Source organism: Podarcis tiliguerta, assembly GCF_965153285.1.
Source record: "Podarcis tiliguerta genome assembly, chromosome: 7".
Taxonomy (NCBI): domain Eukaryota; kingdom Metazoa; phylum Chordata; class Lepidosauria; order Squamata; family Lacertidae; genus Podarcis; species Podarcis tiliguerta.
This window is the reverse complement of record NC_139540.1, coordinates 37848104-37869641: the sequence shown is the minus strand read 5'-3', so window position 1 is coordinate 37869641 and position 21538 is coordinate 37848104. Positions and strand designations below refer to the sequence as shown.

The following is a 21538-nucleotide window of genomic DNA, read 5'->3' as shown; positions in this document are numbered from 1 at the left end:
CTGAACATATGCAGAATAATTTTGCTCACCACTGAATAATGACATGCTGCTGCATCCATCTGGTGTTGAGAAGCCAGATTTTGGATTTCTGAACAAATTACCTATTGCTAAGCAGAACACTGATATTGTGGGCTACTTCTTGTCATTAAATTGAGATGAAATTTGCCAACATTTTACAAAACAAGACTATGAAGAAGCATGGGTTCATATCCAGTACTAGTCATACTCAGAACAGATCCATTGAAATTAATGGATTAAAGCTATGGTTTTCACAGTAGTGGTGTATGGAAGTGAGAGCTGGACAATAAAGATGGCTGATCGCCAAAGAATTGATGCTTTTGAATTATGGTGCTGGAGGACAGTCTTGAGAGTCCCATGGACTGCAAGAAGATCAAACCTATCCATTCTTAAGGAAATCAGCCCTGAGTGCTCACTGGAAGGACAGATCCTGAAGCTGAGGCTCCAATACTTTGGCCACCTCGTGAGAAGAGAAGACTCCCTGGAAAAGACCCTGATGTTGGGAAAGATTGAGGGTACAAAGAGAAGGGGACGACAGAGGACGAGATGGTTGAACAGTGTTCTCGAAGCTACCAGCATGAGTTTGACCAAACTGTGGGAAGCAGTGGAAAGACAGGAGTGCCTGGCATGCTCACAAAGAGTCGGACATGACTAAATGACTAAACAACAACAATTTCAGTGCGTCTCCTCTGAGTGTAACTTAGCAAGATACTAGCCATAGATCTGGACTAGACACATCATGAGGAAGTATGATGATCACCATAGGTGATACGGGACACTCCAGATGTTGGTGGATTCTGGCTCTCATCTGCCCCACTCACCATGGCTAATGGTCAGGGATCATATTATGCTATCCTCCCTCCCCAGACTTATCAATAAATAAGATTGTATTGGAGATGCCATTTTCTTTCCTCTCATTTCTAGCCTTTGGTATTTCTTTAAACTGCCCAGACGTTAGTCAAATGGAGATTGTCATATAGATCTTGAAATAAGTAAAAATATGCAACAAAATTCTAGCATGTTTCAATGAAGGTAATCCCTATTAACACTGTGTTACTTCTGAGTAAATATGTATATACTTCATGACTGTAATCCAAAACTCATTTACTTTGGAATAAGTTTCAACTGACTTCTTATTAAAACAGGAGTGGCCACCTGTGGTCTGTCATCTCTTGTTGCACAGCAACTCCGATAATCCCTGACCATTGGGCATGCTGGCTGGGGCAGATGGGAGTTTTAGTCCAGCAAAATCCAGAGGACTATTGTTTAGCTACCCCTGGATTAAAACACGAGACTCCGTGTTTAGCCCTGGCTATATTATTTTCTTTGAAAATAATAATTTTGCTTTGGAGCAGCAATCCTAAACCATATTGAACACCATGGTCTCTTTCTCTTTCTCGTACCACATCAGATTGCACAGACCTAGAAATGGTCAGTGCTGCAGTCCCCAGTCGTATGTATCTTGAGTGTAAACCCCTCTGAATCACTCAGTTCATCTTCTGCAAAATCATGATGCATAGGATTGTGCTGCATTTCCATTAAAGTCTCTGACTGCAACCTTGAAGAGATCACACAGTTCCACAGACATTGATGAATACCACCACAATCCTAAACTCTTTATGACTTAGATGGCCAGTGTGATGTAGTGTCTGACAAGGACTGGTCTTAATTTCACAGGGTTGTTGTAAGAACGCTAATAGGGAAAGGAACAACCAAGCACCCTGCCTTGAATTCCTTGGAAGGAGGGCAGGATATAAACACTCAGCATGTTTTGGGGTTTGGGTGTAAGAAACTGTGGATTGTGCCCTGGCTGTCTGTTAAATCTGAGATTGCTGAAGTCTGTTCCAGTTTGTGGATTGCAGCCCACAAACCACATTGCAGCCCTAGGCCACACTGAAATCAAGTAGAGTGTAAGCCCCACTGAAATCAGGAAGACATCACTTTTAAGTAGGTATACATATAATTATGTTAGTTTATTTCTTTTACTCTCCACTTTTATAAGAAAATGAACTTTTTAAGTATTTCCAAACAACTATGAACTACAGTTTAACAGTGTGTTAAGAGCAAAGTCTACTCCACTAATTAGAAGCTTAGGCAGCTAATTAGAAGAGTTTAGTTTAGCTCAGGGATGATGGAGCGAGAAGTGAAGAGGGCTTCTGATAGTCACTGACAGATTTCCTGTCAAGATTGCTGCTATCTATGGGGAAATCAGTGACACTGTTGAAGCACAAGAACAACTGCCATTGTCGGGTTCACAGTGGGTGTTTCTCCCTATACCATTTATTACCCTCCTGCTTTTACTGACGGTTTTGCAAGTCCTGTTCATATGGAAATACTGCTCCATAGAAACTATCACAATATAAATATACTTATTTGGCAGCAGGTCTGTTGCAGAAGTGGACCCCCCCCATCTCTCTCTTACACACACACACACACGTATATGCATGTGCGCACACCAGGTATTGTCTCTATTACATGTGCGTGTGTGTGTGTGTGTGTGTGTGTGCAGTACATTGCGTCGAATAGTGTCCCGAGCAATGTGTGCGGTGATATATAGGCGCACCTCCTCCCCCGCGCCCCGTGCGGGGGCCACCCACCCACCTTCCCTTTCTTCCCTCCAGCTTGTCTTGCGAGCCAGCGCGTCTTGCAGGAAGCCCTGCGGATGTTTGCTGCTTTTCATGTGGCATTTGTGGCCGGCTCTGATAACGTGGCGGGCAGATCCGCAGCCATTCAACGCCGCGCTTGGGAAAACGGTGGAAATAGAAAGGCGGCGTCTCTGAGCAAAGGGCGCTCGCTCTCCCTGCTCCAGCGCCGCGAGTTGAAAAGGTCACTTTGTCCCCAAAGGGAGCCCCCGCCCGCTGGGTCTGGGGGCCAAGGGAAACACGGGATCCCGGGCCGAGAGGAGACACAGCAGCAGGACTTTTCGGGGTTTGGGTTACGAGGAGCACGTGGGGACTTTCCCAAATTGGGCACATTCAGATCTCACTGGACTTACTCCGGTCTTCACTCCTTTGGAGTGAAATGCAGGCAGCACTAGCCCAACGCAACGAAACTGGACGGTGCTTGGCAAGGGGCAGTCAGTGCCGATAGATCGCCTGATCCCAAACTTCAAAGCGATCGCGATTGCTGCGGGATTTAATTTCCACAGTCGCGTGTCCAGGATCGGTGCGCGCAAGCAAATAGATTTGCGGTGCCGGTTTCGGCCAGGTCGTTGCACATAAACCGGTGCGAGGGAACTGCGGGTCTCTAGGGGGTGTACCTCTCCCGAGACCCGCATCCCCTTCTGTCGCTCCGGATCCTTGAACTCCCAGACGATCTATGCCAAGAGTTCGCTCGAAAGTTATGAGCCGAGTTCGAAAGACGTCTTTCTCTGCCTTTCATCCTAGGGCGCTGAATCGGGAACGGAAAATTTATTGTGGCCTGAACTTGATTTTCGAAAACAAAATGAAACAAAAAACTCAAGTCCCTAAAGGCGGTGTGTGGCCTGCCACATCACAGGTTCGATTCCTGGCATACTCCGAGCGGGGCTTGGAAAGAGCCCCCCCCCCCCAGTGGCCTGTCTGTCAGGGAGATACATTAATACTAAGCTGCATACACCGTCTGACTCGGTGTAGGGGCTATGCTGAGGTTCCTCAGAGAACCTTCCAACAACGGGGTTAGAGATAAGGGACTGCTGGATCGACCCCCCGGAGCGGGTGGCTCGCACATAGAAGGGACCCAATGCACTTCGCTTGCAGTAAAATTTAAAAAATGCTCTAAAATGCAACAATCCTCTTGACTTCAGATCGGTCTGAACTGCAAACAATCTGGCCTCAGTTGTTTGTGGATCGCAGTTTACGCAGACGTCGTGGGATGCGGGGCTGAAGGCTCTCTAGCGCAATGTACGTAAATGTCCCACAGAGAAGCAATCTGTTTCCTCTGAAGCTGTTTCTGTAACGTCTGCCCCAGGGTCAAAGATACTTTCCTAACATAGCACTCAGGCGCTCTGCGCTTTCCTGAGGTTGTGCATGGCGAAGTCCCGCTATTAAGCGGAATAAATATTTTGACGGGGAATCCCGAAGTGTTTCCTAAGTAATGGCTAGTAAGATGAGACAGAAAGTATCATCAGCATTTCAAGAGAGTTTCGTTCCTTTTCAGCGGCAAAAAATAATAATAATTTGGGGGTTTAAAATAAAATAAATAAATAAATATAGAGTTCAAAGTATATAAGCCTAATTGCACAGTATCTCAGACATCTTGATCCACGAATTATTTTCACCCTGGAATTTTGCAAAATACAATCCTGCGGCGTTTTGACCTACAGCTTGGATCCAAAGTAACTAGGCTGACTCACAGCCAAGTGGTCCTGGGAATCTCGATTCTAAACACTAAACTCGGAATGGCTTCAGGATCAGGGGGGAACCTTTACGATATAGTCAAATAAAAATAACTAAATGGTCAAAGAAAAACAACTAATTGCATTCCGCAGGAAGCGCAAGTTGGTGAGGCTGAGTTAAGGCAAGGAGGGACTACGTTCACCTGAATGTTGGTTTTGGCTGAAGCTGTCCAGACTGCCACACCAAGCCTTGTAGCGAAACTCAATACATGCTTACTCGGAAGCAAGTCCCGCTGTGGAGCTTATTTTCCAGTGAGGCTAATTAGGGAAGAAGGTACTACGCTGAAATATGCACCACTGATTTCAGAAAAAATATTAGATCCGAATTCAAAGCCTGTAAGCATCAGTGCGTTTACTAGCATCGCCTTCTAACGTAAATACTAACCTACAGCTACACTTGGGAGTCCTTTTCGCTGGAATCAGTACAATTTACTTCCGGTTCTTTGAAGCAAGTGTCTTAGATTTTCATTACCCCCTACGTGACCGCGCAATGTTGAGTTAACAATAGTGGTTTGGCAGGTGGTGTGATGATGACGATGACGATGATTAAATTCATTACCTGCCCTTCACCAGCAAGTCGCAGAGCAGGTTACAAGGTTTAAAGCATTTAAAAATTATTAGGTGATACTCTTGTTAATTTTGTGCATTAATGTACATCGTAAAAAACGCATTGCATAATACTGTGCTGAAATGTTAGAAATCCCTTAAGTGCGAGAAAACTTAAACCCTTTAAAACGTGCTTGAGTTCCTGCTGTTGAAATAATCGGAAATGAACCAGTTAAAGTTCAAGTACCCTAAATTAATTATACCAACTGAAGCATCAGCAGCAGTTTGAGAAACAAAAGAAGTACATTTAGAGCATAGTTTTCCGTAATAAATATGATACTTGCATTTACAATATATTATATTTAGACTCCATTTGTGTGCGTGTACCCATGCGATACAAAAACTTAACGAATTATGATACACGATAACGTATCATGTACAAATGTAGCGCTTAAGTATTATAAATGCACTTCTTAAAGCCCGTTCTCAAAATGTATTTCTTCCATCAGATTTACCAATGACATTTCCTGTCTAGAAAACACGTCCAGCAGACAGGAAACAGATAAAATAGGTCGAAAGTGGTTCATTTTCCCTCCCATAAAAACAACTATTTAAATAGCGTGATCCCAAGCAAAAACATCCTCTTCGGTCACCTGTAACGAGTCACCTTCGGGTCTCTCTCATTCCGAGCCCAATCGCCCTTAACTTGAAAGTAGATCCCATTGATCTCAATGGAATTTACTTCCACGTAGCCCCAAGTCATGGAAAAATCCACTTGTCGCTGGAAAGGTTACTCCTGGCCAGCTCCCATACAGGTGAATTGCAGATGGAACTGGTCCTCTGCTCGCCCGCTGCGACAGTCCCCGGCCCCGCCCACGAAGCCGATTGGCCCGGGCTCAGTTTAAACGAAGCCGCGCGGTGCCGGCCGCCAGCTAGTCGAGAGCCAGCGCGGACCGCCTGAGTGTCGCTCGGAGTCTCTCCCAAGCGTTCCTTCCAGCAAGCCATCCCGATTTGCCTTGCGGGGGCGCCAGGAAGAGGATCGAGGGCAAGGAGCGGGTGGGTCCGGCGGAGCAGCGTGGCAATGAGCAGCCCCGATGCTGGATACGCCAGCAGCGACGACCAAGGACGGTGCTCGCTCCCTCCTCCGCTCATGATGCAGTGTCCGTGGGCAGAGTCGCTGAGCCCGGAGGGCAAGGGCAAGGGCGAGGCGGCCGCCGCCGCCGCCGATGCAGGCCAGCAAGGCGGCCCGGGCCGGGCCAAAGGGGAAGCGCGCATCCGCCGCCCCATGAACGCCTTCATGGTCTGGGCCAAGGACGAGCGCAAGCGGCTGGCGCAGCAGAACCCGGATCTGCACAACGCCGAGCTCAGCAAGATGCTGGGTAAGTGCCCGGGAGGCTTGGCAACGGGAGGGGGGAGACTGTAAGATGCCAGTGTCAAAGAAAGTCCCTAGACCTTGCTGTTGTTACCTACAACAGAGTAACAGCACAATCCCACGCATGCTCCCTTGGAAGTAAATCCACGCGAAGGAGTAACTCGGGAGCTTGGAGCGCACGGGGCAGAGCAGCAGTTCCCAAGCCGCTCTCGCCCTCGATCCCGCCCCCCACGCAGGCAGGGTGGGCATGAGGGAGTTTCAAAAGGTCTGGCTAAGAGGGCAGCACGGGAGCAGGAGGGCTGAAAAGGCTAAAACCTCGACATAGCTAGTGGAAGGTCCGACGGCAAAGATTCAGATTCCAGCGACATATTTATTTACATTGCTATAATCCGACGTGCGTTTTTGGCACAGGGAACGGGAAGGGAAATACTCTTTCGCAACCGGGAGGGCGGCTGGCCTGCGTTTCTTCCCAATGCCGGCGCTGCTCCTCTCAGCTGCTGGGTTTGGGGCGCGAGCAGGCCAGCCGGCTGCCCTTGTTTATCCACATAAACTAGTCTTCTGCCATCCCGACTCGCGAAGGGGCTACACTTGCTTTAAGCTTGGATACAAGTGTCAAGTAGACTCTAGTTATTAAGCAAGCTGCTTGTGGTCGTCCCTCAAATGCTGGCTACCTCACTGCAGCCTGAAACCACCCCCCTCCCGAAAGCCAGAACCAACCGACCCGGCTCCGAAGAGGTGCGTCCACGAAGGCGCATCCCTCTTGCCTACACCCCGCTGAGAGGAGCGTGGAAACCTGTGGCCCATCGGAAGTTGCTGGACCTCCGCTCCGATCACCGCTGACCAATAATGGCTGTTTCACGCTGATAGGAGCTGGGAATCCAGAAACACCTGAAGGGCCACAGGTTGCCCATCCCAGAGAGGTGGTGTGGGAGGCAATGGTCGTATCCCCATTTACCTTGGAGCACGGAATCCATTTCTGAGTAGGCATTGCTAGGACTGTCAGTTGACTTTTTTTCCTGCCTGAGGGAAAGTCCGCGCCAAGTGGGCAAAGAGTGTGCCGAGGTTTGGGATGAGGGCTGTATGGGATTAACTTCAATGTTAGGACTGCGCTGTCCATTGACTTGTTTTCCTGCCTGGCTGAGGGAAGACCAGCGGGCAGAGTGACTGGCAGCGGAGGCTGAACTGTGGGCGCCTGTTTGAAACCTTCTTTCCCCCTTCTCTCTTCGCGCTGACAGGCCAGTCGTGGCGAGCGCTGACCCAGGAGGAGAAGCGGCCCTTCGTGGAGGAGGCGGAGCGGCTGCGGCTGCAGCACATGCGCGACCACCCCAACTACAAGTACCGGCCGCGGCGGAGGAAGCAGGTGAAGCGCCTCAAGCGCGGCGACGGCGCGGCCGAAGGCGGGAGCGGTTTCCTCCCGGTGCCGCCGCAGCAGCAACAGCAGCAGCACCACCACCACCACCACCCGCAGCACCAGCTGGGGCTGTCCATGGACGCGGGCAGCGGCTGCGAGGGGCTGGGCCTCCCGTACCCCGAGCAGCCGGGCTACCCCGGCGGGAACTTCCACTACCGAGACTGTGCGCCACTCCCGCTGCCGGCTTTGGGGGCCCATTTCGGGAGCTACAACCTGCCCACCCCCGAGCCCGAGTCGCAGAGCGGCGCCTGCGCGGAGCCCGCCTTTTTCCCGCCTCACCAGCCCGACGAAGGCGGCTGCCTGCTGGGGCCCTACGGCTACCCGACGCCCCCCGGGGCCGAGTACCCCTGCAACGGCGCCCCTGCGGGCAGCAGCGCCGGGCTTTTCCGCGCCCGCTTCGCGGCTCCCGTGGCCGCCTACGCCTCTGCTCAGGATCCCGCGCAGCAACAGCAGCAGCAGCAAGCCTGCCGTCGAGGAGACGCCGCCGTCGGCTTGGAGCACCTTCCCCCGCATGACGTGGAGCTGCTGGCTGACGTGGACCGCGCCGAGTTCGAGCAGTATCTGCCCTTCGGCTGCCGGCCCGGCGAACTGGGCCTCCCTCCCTACGCGAGCCACGAGGCCTCGGAGGCGAACTCTGCCGCCGCTTACTACTGCGCAGCCGCAGGAGGAGGGGGAGGCTATCCGGAGCTGTGAGAGGGACTCTGCGGACGGGAATAGAGGCAGGAGCGGACTGGATCCCTCGGTTCTATTTATTGTAATTTATTGACTGAAACATTTTTAGAAACCAGGCCTGGGAACTTTGAGCGGGGTTGTTTTTTAAAGTACCCGCTGGAGCCTTCGTTTCCCTTTCCCCCCTTTCCTTCTTGCTGTAACCTCCACATCGGACAGAGCCAGCGAGGCTGCCCTTAGAGCTCACTACGAGGCAACTCGCCCTTCGCCTCCGAACCCGCTTCCTTCAAGGGGTCCTTGTACAGAAGGGGGGTGGGACTTGGGGAACCCCCAGTAGACGTTTGACTTGGAAACAGCTCGGCAATAAAATAACTCAGGTGGTTATGAGTGATGGTGTCGTTCTTGCCCAACACCTTTGCGGAAGGTAGAGCAGAAGGTCCCCGGTTCAGCTCGCAACATCTGGGCGGGGGGAGTCTCTCCCAGTCAGTGTAGAAAACATGGAGAAAGATGGGTCAATGGTCTGGCTTGGTCCGAGGCAGATTCCTCTGTGCCAAACAGGAGAACGGAGAGCTGGACAAACAATTCGCACTTCACACTCCTTGTCTGGTCACCTCGGTGCTGCTACAAGGATCATGGAGTAGGCACTTTTAATAAGACTTCTGCCTAGAAGCTGGAAGGTTGTAGAGTGAGATGTGTATAAAGCAGAGTCGGTTTTACCTCCAGCCAATATCTCTAATTATAAGGGGGCATATTAAAGGTATTAGACTTTGGGGGAGAGTTCGATGATACTCGACATCTTCCAAAGCAGTAAACATACAATTACTGAACTATAATCTGACTGGCACTCGAATCTCAAGATCCCCACCCCACTGCTTTCCAAATACAGTAATACGATTTCAGATACTTCAGAAAGTTTGTTTAAATGCAGGCAATTTCTCCCTACAGCTGGAGCGCTTTCCAGAGGAGTCACTAAAGCAGGGCTCTAGATGCAGGGGTCGCACGATTTTTCTTTCCCCTCGCTACTCTTTGCTAAACTAAACCGCTGAAGTGAAAAAAACTGAAGGCAGTCAAGAGGAGATTTGCGTGCAAACGAATTTTCCATTCCACCCCCTTCTGCAACTCCGAAACTCGGGCTCTCTTGCCTTCCCCCAATAAGCCTTTGGCTCATAGGTCCCGGGGATCTAGTAAAAGGTAGCTTCCCTTTTAGAAAGGGTATTTCTTTGCGAAATAATTTGATTATCCACTACAGCTGGTTTGAAAATAAAGGACGGCGGTGTTCCAACTGCCTTTCCTCTCAAAATAGTGAGTTTACCGCTTAAATAATTTCTGGCAATAAATGAACAGGTTTGGGAAGAACAGGTAGGAGGTGTAGGTAGGTTGTGATCCCAGTCACAACCTTGTGTAAGGACACCAAAACGCTTGATCCAGGCTGGGGGTGTACTTCAGAAGGAATCCGTTGTCAACCTGGTGCCCGCCTGCTGTTACTGGGCTCTCCCCCCATCTCTGAACACTGGTCGTGTTAGCTGGGGCTGAGAGTTGGGGTCTAAAGCACTGGCGGGGGGGGGGGGAGGTCGGACCAGGTTGGCAAATGCCACTCTGCAAAGGAGGATCAAGTTCTAGGAAAAGAAGAGTTATCTGTCCCGTGATGGGTTTAAGTTTATCGGCAAGGCGCCCGCCGAATGAAATCAGGCGTTCCAGATTAAATCAGGTTGATTTTGATTTCCCTTGATCACTTCCTTATCTCTTCCTTTGAGGTCCCCGTCCCACATTCCTATTGGAAAAACACCAGCACCGTGAAAACAAAAACAAAAAGAAAAAGTTATTTTAGAAAACATCACCACTAGTGAGATTGTGTGTTCCAGTCTGGACACACAGCCTCCCTTTGCTTGGGGTAACGAAGAGTTTGTCCTTGTACGTTTGAGCTTGAAACGGAAGAGGATACTGGAGATTATTTTCTTCAAAAATAATTAGTTTATGTGCCATTTAAAAAACAGTCTTACTTACAAATCATCTCGTAAGTATTTTCCCTCTCCCCTTTCTCAGTTTCTTGAGCAGCACTTGAAAGAGACCTTTATTTCGGAAAGAGAAGAAAAAAGAAAGGACCCCCTTTCCTTCCTAGCTCTTATTTCACGATTGCAGATTCAAAGGCGATCAAAAGAGAAAAGAGACGCTTCAAAGCAATTGGTCTATTAACTGAAATCACACTAGGACAATTCGGTCAACCGAACTGTCAGGAACTAGTGTGCAAGAACTAGATCCCCTTTAGCTTGAACTCATTGGAATGGTTCATCCGAACCGCCCCCTTTTTATCCCAAGGGAACAATTGGGCCGGAGACTTTCTCTTGCGTTTAGGAACTGATCGTGTTAATTTCTTCCAAGCTGCGAGATAAAGAGGTGCGGGAACAGATGTAACTTCGCACTTTGCCCTCTCACAAACGGTAAACCGATGGTAGGAGGAAAAGCGGGTGGTGAATTGAAAGTTTTTCTGCACCTTGCAGCAAAAACAGGCAAATAAAGCTGGCCATTTCTGTAGATTGATGCTACAGTCCTTAAGAGTAAGCCCCATTTAAGGCAATCGTATTTAAGAGTAAAGGTACTTTATTGGATTGGAAGCTTCACTATGTATTTCAAATTTCTTCCTTTTACTCGATTTCACCACCTCCACTCCTATCATAACTTCATTTTTAGTTTATGCATTTAGGTCTATTGGTTGGTAAATACCTAATCCCAAACCAATCCTCTTTGGAAGAAAGACCTACTGTGCTTGATGAGAATTCGCGATAAACACTGGTAGGTTCTTGCGGTTTTTCACAGGCCACACCTAGTCCTTTACGTGACGGTTGGGGAGCTGGATTTGGCCAGATCCTAACCTCCCCTCCCCACCCACCGCTCCACGGGTCAAATCTGACATGTGGATATGCTGGCCAGCTTTCGACCGATTGATGTCATAATGTCAGGTGATCCTTTTTCTCGTTGCCCACGTAGATTGGAATCAAATAATGCACGCTAAAGGACAGGAATTTGCAGGCGCTGACGTCCAGCTGATTGTCAGCGTTCACAAAGCCCTGTGCCTTTGCAAATGTCATTTATCACAGCGGTGCCTACACGATGTAGGTGGGCGTGGCTTGACCAAAGTAGCCTTGCAGGCAAAATGGGAGAACGCATGTTTACTCAGAATAAAGTTCCTGTTAAATTTAGTTTAATCCAAAATTAGTATAGTTGGGATTGCAGTCCTGCAGTACAGTCAGATACCGGCTTTTTCTGGAGTAAATATCACTATTTAGAGTCTTATTCCTAGGTAAGTGTGGATAAGACTGCAGCTTAAAGTTCAATATTAACTCAATCTGTCCCCCTTCCATATTGCTTTAGACCAGCACATCTTTAACATTAGTAATGGGTGGTTTCAGGATGAGTGGAAAAATGAGAAAGCTTTCCAAAATGCTCATTTTTTAAAAAAGTGTGGACTAGCTTAATCACACCTAAGGCCAACTATCTCTACAAGAGAAAGATAGCGCCAGCCTAGATCAAATAATCCAGTTGATAACTGGTGCATGAATTCACTTCAACATCAAAACACAATGAGATTGTCTAAATTCCAGACTTCTTAAACATAGTCTGAGTCAATTGCTCTCTTTCTTATCATCACCTGCCCCTTTTGCATCTGCATGACAACTAAAATGTCAGTTCATTTTGTGCATATTGATCACATTGATTAACCAGTGATCTACAGTTACTGTATAGTTAAGGGGGAACTTTTGATGAGATCAAGTATCACTTCGCATGATGACCAGATCAAATCTACTAAGTTTCACTAATCTCCTCAAGGAAAAGGCTTTTACACTTTCTATTTGCTGTTTTTCTGTTGGATCATCTCTATTTCAGCTACAGGCTGAAAAATAGGCTTGATAGAAATGGTGGGAATTCAAGTTGAAGGGAAAATCAAGGGACTACCAAATACAATTCCCAGGAAGCCCTAACTGGTAAGCAGCTATAAAATCAACATAAATCCTCAATGTATAAGAAAATATTAATATTAATGCAGTAGCCAGGATGTGCCATTCAAGAAATACACGAGGAATACCAGTGTCCATGTATTCAACATCATTCTATCATGGCCCACTCCACTGAACACAGGTCCATCTAGGCTGACAATGTAAGGGGATTTGGGGAAAATATCTTCAGGATGAACATTAATGAAGGAACAGGGCTGTGAAAAAGAAGTACATGTTTTAAAAATTATGAAGTTATTTTTATAGTTATGAAATTATGAGGTAAACACCTTTATTGGGCCAATCAAAAAGTCATAAAATAGTGTGCAAGCTTTCAAGTTCCACAGAACTCTTCATCAAATTAGATGTTGAAAATTCAAGGGGTATGAGGGGAGGAAAAGGTTGTTGGGGTTACTCAAGCCATCCATGCCTGCATTGGTAAATTGGAGGTGTGGGTGAAGCTAGTAGACATTCAAATGAGGTGCTTTCCACTACCTTATTTAATGACATTTTGCTTGGCCTAATAAAGATATAGCCCTCATATGGACTTTGGATTTTTTTTGTAAGAGCCAACCAAGCTACCTTTACTTTTTGTGTAATTTTTAAGATGTTGCCTTGCTTCTACCTGCAATTTAGGCTTAGCAATTTGCTGAAATTCCAAGAGAATATATTTATGCTCTTATTGGAGGATATACGGTACATTAAATTGACTGCAAAGCAGGTGTCTATGGCTATCACCCTATGCCCACTCAAATGGGAGCATGTCCTGTTCTACACAATGGGATTGACATCTGAGTAAGCATAAATAGACTTGGATTACATGTGGGTTTAGGACTGCAGCCTGATCTGGAAACTCATTTAATTGTAGCAGGTAAATGGTGGTGAGCAAACAGGAGCACATTGCAATTCTATGCATGCTTGTTTGGAAGTAAGCACCCAATTAAACCCAGTGGCTTGCTTCTTAGCAAATGTGCATACACATCAGTTTATCCACAACAAGCATGAATTACAGCAAAGTGTAATTACAGCAAAAGTCCAGCAAAATGAGAGGTCAAATACTGTAGTTCATCTCTCTGTGTTAGGTATAAACCCCAAAACCTGCACTCAGGACTCACAATCTGGTTTCAGATTCAAGATCTTCACTTTTGATGGAGATAATCTGCAAAGCGCAGCACTCTTGGACTCTTGGACATGATAGTTAAGAGGACCAACAGACGTTGAGTCCTCACACGGTACTCTGCATTGCCAATATGAAACATTTCCTAGAGATTTCCCCTTAGCTGGTGAGGAGAAAGGCTTCCACAAATGTGTGGAGGGAGGAATGGAGCAGAAACCACTGAGTTTTAATGGCCAGGTTGCAATTAAATGAAAATGATGACCCCTGACTTCTGCATTTATTTTTCTGTAGCTGGCTCTGGATATCTACCTAATTGATTTAAGTGATAGTCTCATGATTGAATTTTACATTTCTTTCTTTCTAGCAGACTCAGGACATTTCTTTATCTGATTGATTTATGGTAAGTAACAGCCACCTGATTGAGTCACAGGCCACCTTAGTTCCACAGAACAAGGAAAGAACAGAGCAGGTGAGGCAACACCCATTTATCAGATTCAAGACAGGATATATGGGCAATTTTTATTCATCTGTTTTACCTTCCCTTTAATGAGCCTTCCCTCCCTCTCTCCCTTTTTCTCCTCACCCTGTGATATAGTTTAGGACAATGGAAAGTGAAAATGAATGTTTTAAGATTCAGGACAGACCAAAGGAGCCTTTTCACCACCATAATAGTCGCTTTATCCAAAAAAAAGTCACAATGCAACTCCGCAAGATAAAATAAAAACAGATACAATCATTTTAGAACTAGAAAATTTAAATACAACTTGATCAAGTATTTTCTAAGACTGGAGTAAATTTGTAATTTATTTAAAAGACCACTGTAAGCAGTTAAAATATCTGGCAGGGATGTAATAACACTTGTAAGGTGGAATTATTTATGACAATTATGGTTATTTAACAGATGGATAAGAGTAAAAGATGCAGCAAATTTAATCCTAAATATGGAACTCAGGGAGGGAGGGAAGGAGGTCTGAAAATTCAAAAGAACCTTGCACTTTAATGTTTGAAATGGTTATGTTAAACTTTATAAAATTATGAAAAAACCAATAAGCAATTATTTAGAAAAATAGAAAATTAAAATACAAAATTCCTAAAGTGCCCATAAGAAGGACAAGCTGTACCTCACAGTGAGTATCACAACAGAAGCTATCTTGAATACCGAAGGCCTGGGTATATAGGCCAAGCACCTAAAAACTGACATTCATGGTGCCAGGTGCATTTCCCCAAGGAGAGCATTGTTCACATGCTGCATAGATAAACTGTGGAATCTGTTCCCACAAGGTGCAATCACAGCCAACAATCTGGATGGCTTTTAAAATGGATTAGCCAAATTGATAGAGGATAAAACTATCAGTGGCATCAATAGTTATGTTCTACCTTTACCATCAGAGTCAGTATACCTCTGAATATGAGTTGCTGGGGAATGCAAGTGGGGAGAGTACTATTGCCCTCAGATCCTGTCTGTGAGCTTCCCATGGGCACCTCATTGGCCACTGGGAGAACAGGATGCTGGACTAGATAGGCTTTTGACATTATCAGCCAGGGTTTGTGTTTACGTTCCTAATGCATTGGCATATATTATGGGGATAAATCATGCCTGCAATTAAAAACAAGGAAGCATTCAAAAGTTGAGCAGATAGGGAGGGAGACCAGTGGCACCTCCCTCTTATATATGGGTAGCACTATTTTGGCTACTTAAGCAATGGCTTAGGCATGCATGTATAAAAGCACTTGTTCAGCATAGAGAAGCCCTCAAGGTCTCTCACTGACCATTTCAGAGATCAGAATAATGTCATCTCAAGTTATCCCTGTTGGCTTTTCGCAGTATAGTAGCGCAGAGAGCTTGCTGGGGAGACCATGCATAAAAAGAAAAGGGACTCAAAAATAACTTAAAGAAGGTTTTAATAAGAAAAACAAAAACTCCTTATACACCAAATACATCTACAAACAAACACGACCCAACCACCAACCCATCCCCAGGGTTAAAGGCAGAGCTAGGTGCTGCTCCTTATATACTGCACCCAATTCCTGGTGCAGCTTAATCAATGCAACTCAGCAGCACCTGCTATGGTTCACAGCTGTAAAGCTGGATCTCGTTAGCTTGCTCTGGCCCTTGCTCCGGCCCCTTAAAGGTATACACATTGGGTGAAACAATGATGAACCTTTACATTTAACATAACCATTCAACATTCCCAACTTCATAGTTGCAGACAAAAGTCTCCTGCACTGTTTTTAATGCAAGTATCAGAAAAAGTCTCGTGTTTCTTTGCTTATCTGAGCAAAACTTTGTTTCATTTTGTATTTCTTAAGGGTTATGAAGAAACATTGTTTCTTCACCGAAAGAATGCCAGCTTCATTTATCCACAAAGAATATGTCTAGGAACAAAGTAATCTTGGATTTTTTCCAAGGTATTGTGGGATTACTTTACAGTGTCTGATTTTCTTCAAGGCTTCTTGCTGCTGTGATTTAGAAGCAAAATTTATTCTGCATGCATCCTGTTTAAAACAATTATTTTCCTGTTTTATGAAAATACTGGAATATGTTTGTGCAGTCATAAGTTTTATCCTGAATGACCAAAAAGGCAAGCCAATATTCATCAATGTCTAAACTTGGATCCATATTTCTGAATGTGAATCTGTGCTGTTGTTTTAAATAAATTGTTTCCCGATGAGTATGAGGTAGAATAGAAAATGGGTCAGTTGCTACTTCCCAACCATAATTAAGTTGGACTCCCTTTGAAATATGTGGATTTTGACGTCTATTTATTATTTGATAGGACTTGATCAGCCAGGATTTTTCATGTGGAAATTTTGTGACTTTGTGGTATGTGCATATCAGATCCTGAATATCACAAAATATGACTAATGAATTCATATCACATGCAAATGGTATGATTGGGAACATGACGCCATGGTACTAAGCAGAATTGGGTTGTGTAATTAATATCTAGGCAAGGGATTAAATCATATATACAAGTGTTAACCTGATAATTTCCCCTGCAGTTATATCAATATTTCCAAGTAAGGGAGGTACCCTCTTGTTTATTGAGGAAATATGATCCCCTATGGGAGGAAACATAAATATTATTAAAATTAATCATTAACATTTAATATATATTAAATGAAAAGTTTCTGCATGAAAATATGATGAATGGATCATTTATCTTTTCACAGGCCCAGAAAGCAAAGCTTGAAGATTGTTTGGTAATTTTATGTTTGCTTGCTTGCTTTGGCTGTAAGAAGCATAATAGTTGATCTTTCTGTTTTCTCATCCATGGAGGAAGATGCAGCACCACGGAACATGGTTAATGCTATGTTTACACACTTACACCTGATAAACCTGCTTGCTCCTGAGGCTAGGAAAGTGGATCTTACTTAATTGGTGAGAAAATAGAAGAAAACACTTCCAAGTCCTTAAGATTTACATCCTGTGTTTTCAAAACTCAGTGCTCTATAATTATTGACTTAACCTTTCATTAAACAACCATGTTAGGGTTGCTTAATTTTCTACGGTGTGTGCGTTTTGTGGTTTGTTTGTTTTTTGCGGGACGGGACAGGGATTGTCTACTTGTTCCTTTATGAAATGTAAATTAATGGGCATCATACTGTAATCCAAGAATGATTCACATACTGTAAACAAATATAAGTCCCTTTACCATAGCCAGCACATGTAAGGGGAGATTGTCTTACATATTTAATTTAGATACAGTTTAATCATAAACAAAACCTTTAAGTAGTTTATATTCCTTATGATGCCAGCAAAGTCTCTAGAGAAGAAATGTGGAATCTGTAGCCTTCCAGATAATGTTTAACTCTCATCAACTAAACTGGTTTCTACCATCAGTAATGGCCTGGATGAGGATGAACAAATTGAAACTTAAACCAGACAAGACAGAAGTGCTCTTCAGCCTGTGCTGGATGGGGCTACACTCCCCTTGAAGACACAGGTTCACAGTTTGCGGGTACTTTTGGGCTTCACCCTGAGTCTGGATGCCCAGGTTTCTGAGGTGACCAAGGGGGTATTTGCACAGTTGAAGCTAGTGCACCTGGTAGCAGAAGAAGGGAGATTTTGGGGGAGCAGGGTGCCACGGGCAGTACTGGGGCTGCAGGGCGCCCTCTGGTGAACGGGTCCAGTGCTGCCTCAAAATGTAGCCAGGACACAGCGTGGGACGCGTGTGGCACTTGGCTAGGGTGCCCCAGCTACTGCCTCCCTTCTGGCTGAGGCTGCCCTCCAGTGCTCCAAAACTCACAGAGCTACAGCCAGATGGTTGATCAGAGCTGGCTACAGAAAGCATACAATTCCCCTGTTACAATAGTTCCACTGCTGATCTGTTTTCAGGCACATTTCAAAGTGCAAGTTATGGCTTAGGCCCAGGCTACTGAAAGACAGCATTCTCTCATACAAACTTGCCAGGGTCCTGAGATCTTTGTGGGAGGGCCTTCTCTCAGTTCTGTCACCTTCACAGGCATGCGGAAGAGGGCTTTCTCGGTGGCTGCTCCCAGACTTTGGAATTCCATTCCAAGAGAAGTTAGCTTGGCTCCCTCCTTGCTGCTCTTCCACTGGCAGGAATTTCCTAAAGAAATTGCATTATCTTAAATGCAAAAACATAAACTGTTACAATTTTTAACTGGCTTTTTTTAAATGAATGGAAGTGGCATCTTTTCAAAAGTGGGATTTTAAGCTCTCTCTCTCTCTTATATAAAAAATGCTGCTCATTAAAGCAACTCACTGTAGCTGCTTATCCATGGCTGGTAGGCAACTTTAGACTACCCTAGCAAAATCTTCATTTGTCCAAACTAAAATTGGCTGATCTCATCTTAGCAGGTGTAAATTGAGCAACCAGTAGAGTTGATGATAGTTTAGGGCTTGGCAGGATCCAGAAACTAAAATACTCAAGGAAGATTATTGTGTTTGTGGGTGGATGGGCAACTAATTAGTAGGGGGCAAACCACTGGGGATAATTATTGACAAATGATAATTGACTCACTAAAAATGTAAAGGGAGAAGCCATGAGACACATAATAAACATAGCAGTTAAAATGCACACACACAAATTGACTAAAGTTCATAGCACCACTGAAATGATGCAACTTACAGGAATGATCAGTTCTTGTGAGCAGGGTTGGTTTCATAGCTTTTCCTGAAATCTGAAAGAGAGACAGCCTTGACTCCAGCTGAATATCCTGTTTAGTTCTACAGGTCAAAAACTGCTGCCAGCATCATAAAAGTCTTTTTTTCCATCCGTGAGTGCTATCACTTTCATGTCTTCAGTTAACCACATCTTTACCAAAGTAGAAACTGTCACATCACTGATGTTTGATGCCCCCATTCAAAACTTGTTTACTTGGAGTAGAATTCTTATAACTTAAATATAGAGCTTTATTCCAGTCTGCATCTGCACTGGAACTATTTTTATGTGTGGATTTGTTTTTAAATCTTTGTACTGTTTTTAGGATGTGGATTTTTATTTAAAAAAGATAGAATTGTAGAGTTGGAAGCGATCCCAAGGTTCATCTAGTCCAACTCCCTGCAATGCAGGAATACGCAGCTGGATCAAACCTGCAATCTTGGCATTATCAGCATAGTGTTCTAACCAACAGAGCTATGTCCAAGTATCGGCCTCAGCCACAAAACTAATACTCAGAGCAATTAGTTTTGAGCATGTTTACTTGCATTAAAGTCCATATAGATACGCATTTGTATATCATATTGTTGTTGTATTGCTATGGTTGATGGCTGATGCAAATAAAGATTCATTCATTCATTCCATATAGCTAAAGTAGCACGTTGAAGTGGTTTGTGCATTAGGCCATAAAGGCATCATGGACAAGGGCTTCCACTATTCAGGTCAGGGAAAATATGAATGCAGGCAGGCAGAAATTCATATATTTTATGGGTAATAGTCAATAACTCATACTTAGAGTAGCTTCGGGATGCGGGTGGCACTGTGGGTTAAAGCCTCAGTGCCTAGGGCTTGCTGATCAAAAGGTCGGCGGTTCGAATCCCCGCGGTGGGGTGCGCTCCCGCTGTTCGGTCCCAGCGCCTGCCAACCTAGCAGTTCGAAAGCACTCTCGGGTGCAAGTAGATAAATAGGGACCGCCTACTAGCGGGAAGGTAAATGGCATTTCCGTGCGCGGCTCTGGCTTGCCAGAGCAGCGATGTCACGCTGGCCACATGACCCGGAAGTGTCTTCGGACAGCACTGGCCCCCAGCCTCTTTGAGTGAGATGGGCGCACAACCCTAGAGTCTGTCAAGACTGGCCCGTACGGGCAGGGGTACCTTTACCTAGAGTAGCTTCATTGACATCAATCAACGTAAGTCATGAATTACTGGATCACAATCTTGGTGCTTTTAAAAAATGTTATTTTTAAGTATAATATCAATGCATGACTGTATCATTTGTTGAATACCACTTTATTTGCACTGAAAACAACTCTAAAATATCTCATAAATACAATAAAATGTATGCAGGTTTACAGTGCCTTATTAAAGCTGATATTTATTTCTTGAATATTACCTTATTTGCACTGAAAAGGCCTCTAAAATGTGGCATAAATCATGTGTACAGGTTTACAGTGCAGCATGAAAGCTGATCACAACAGGAAGTATGACAGTTGCATATACTGTAGCTGAAAGAGATGAGAAATCCCAGGAACATCAGTCGTGATGGGAACTGATATGTATTATTTGTGTTGCCATACATTTTGATTTTGTTTGACAATGAAAAGAAACAAGGAGAGTTTTAATTTAGCCACTGCAGTACTAGGAAAAATCAAGTTTCAGGCTTCTATCAGCCCACCTGTCTTGGTTTCCTAGCCTTATTGACCTCTGTCTGCCCTTTAGATGACAGATTAGCTGTGAACATCCTTTATAAAAGGAAATAGTGTTCTATAAAATTCACACTATGGTTTCTAATTTAGCATCAGAGCCAGGACATCCTAAAATAAAATCTGAGTCAAAAATAGATCTGTGTGTGTGGCAGGGGAAACTGTCAGGGTTGAAAGCAAACCATTAATCTACTTAAAAGTTAGCTTAATCTGTGAGAAAACATACACAAAAGGAGGGTTTGTGGCTTCTTCAGATGCTGTGTGTTTTGCTGATAGGGAGTAAAGCAAAACAAAAATCAAAAACAAAAACAGTATGTTTGCTATATCAAGTGTGATAAAGATGAGGCACTGTATAGCAAAACAGAAAGGTTTAAAACTCCACTCTCAGAACTGATCTTGCAGAGAGGACATGTCTTATAATTATGTGGTTGAAGTTTGTCTCTCTCCGAACGGCAATTTAAAATTGAAAGGTATCATTTGATGGAGCTTTTACACAGAATAATTTTGTTGGACTGAAATTGCTCAGAGTTTGCTTAAATTGTGTGTGATTATACATTTGACCATGTTTGTGGTTCTTTATTGATGGCTAACTCAGCAACCTACAATATTGGTGCTGAACAATTAAATAAAAATGCTATCGCCATTTTACCAGTCTATGTTATGAAAATGAATGATCAGATTGCCTTTGAGAACAATTGCTAATTGTAGGAGATGTCTGCCTCCTTGATATTGTCATCTTTTATGACATTTTGTTTCTTAAATTGTTTTACAATGTCTCATGCAATATTATTCAGCTTTATTGTAAAGTTGAATAGTATATGTGGTTAAAGGAATGGTTTACTGCCAATCAATATTCAAAACTGCATGGCAGTTATGCAAGAAAAAGCGCGGTTAAAGAAACGTACAAATAAACACAAGCAAATGAATTACATTTTATTCTTACAAAGTGATCTCATAGCAAGCAATTTCTGCATTATTTCTGCTCAAAAGAACCCATCTTCAAAAATATCAGTTAGCACTGGAGTCAGGAATCTAATGATGGATCCCCTCTTGTTCCCCAAAAGTATCTGGAACCAAAAAAAGTGATGTAGTCAGGATAAATTATTCAGACTACAGAATACACACCCATTTAACTTGTGCCTTTTAGTTTAGCAGTGGTGTGTTTTTCACTAGTTGTGAAGCAGAATCAAGATCATTCTTGCAGTACTTTTCT

The 21538-nt window shown here is 44.5% G+C and overlaps 1 protein-coding gene and 1 long non-coding RNA gene across 2 annotated transcripts; both read left to right on the top strand.

The window, feature by feature from the left end:
• The first annotated feature begins 5869 nt into the window (after positions 1-5869).
• SOX17 (SRY-box transcription factor 17) lies at positions 5870-8775 on the top strand. The gene is made up of 2 exons (XM_083451761.1): positions 5870-6318; positions 7547-8775. Exons 1-2 carry the CDS (start codon positions 6021-6023, stop codon positions 8413-8415), a joined length of 1167 nt encoding a protein of 388 aa, XP_083307887.1. The 5' UTR covers positions 5870-6020; the 3' UTR covers positions 8416-8775.
• A 2070-nt stretch (positions 8776-10845) lies between these two features.
• Positions 10846-17097, top strand: LOC310681892. The gene is made up of 3 exons (XR_014513674.1): positions 10846-10946; positions 13862-13966; positions 16672-17097. It is a non-coding gene; the product is annotated as an uncharacterized lncRNA (long non-coding RNA).
• The last annotated feature ends 4441 nt before the right edge of the window (positions 17098-21538 follow it).

Bases quoted from the DNA above. Each gene is read 5' to 3' on its own strand.
- SOX17 (XM_083451761.1), top strand. From the start codon at position 6,021: ATGAGCAGCCCCGATGCTGGATACGCCAGCAGCGACGACCAAGGACGG. The intron at 6,319-7,546 runs GTAAGTGCCCGG...TCGCGCTGACAG, and splicing joins CGAGCTCAGCAAGATGCTGG to GCCAGTCGTGGCGAGCGCTG.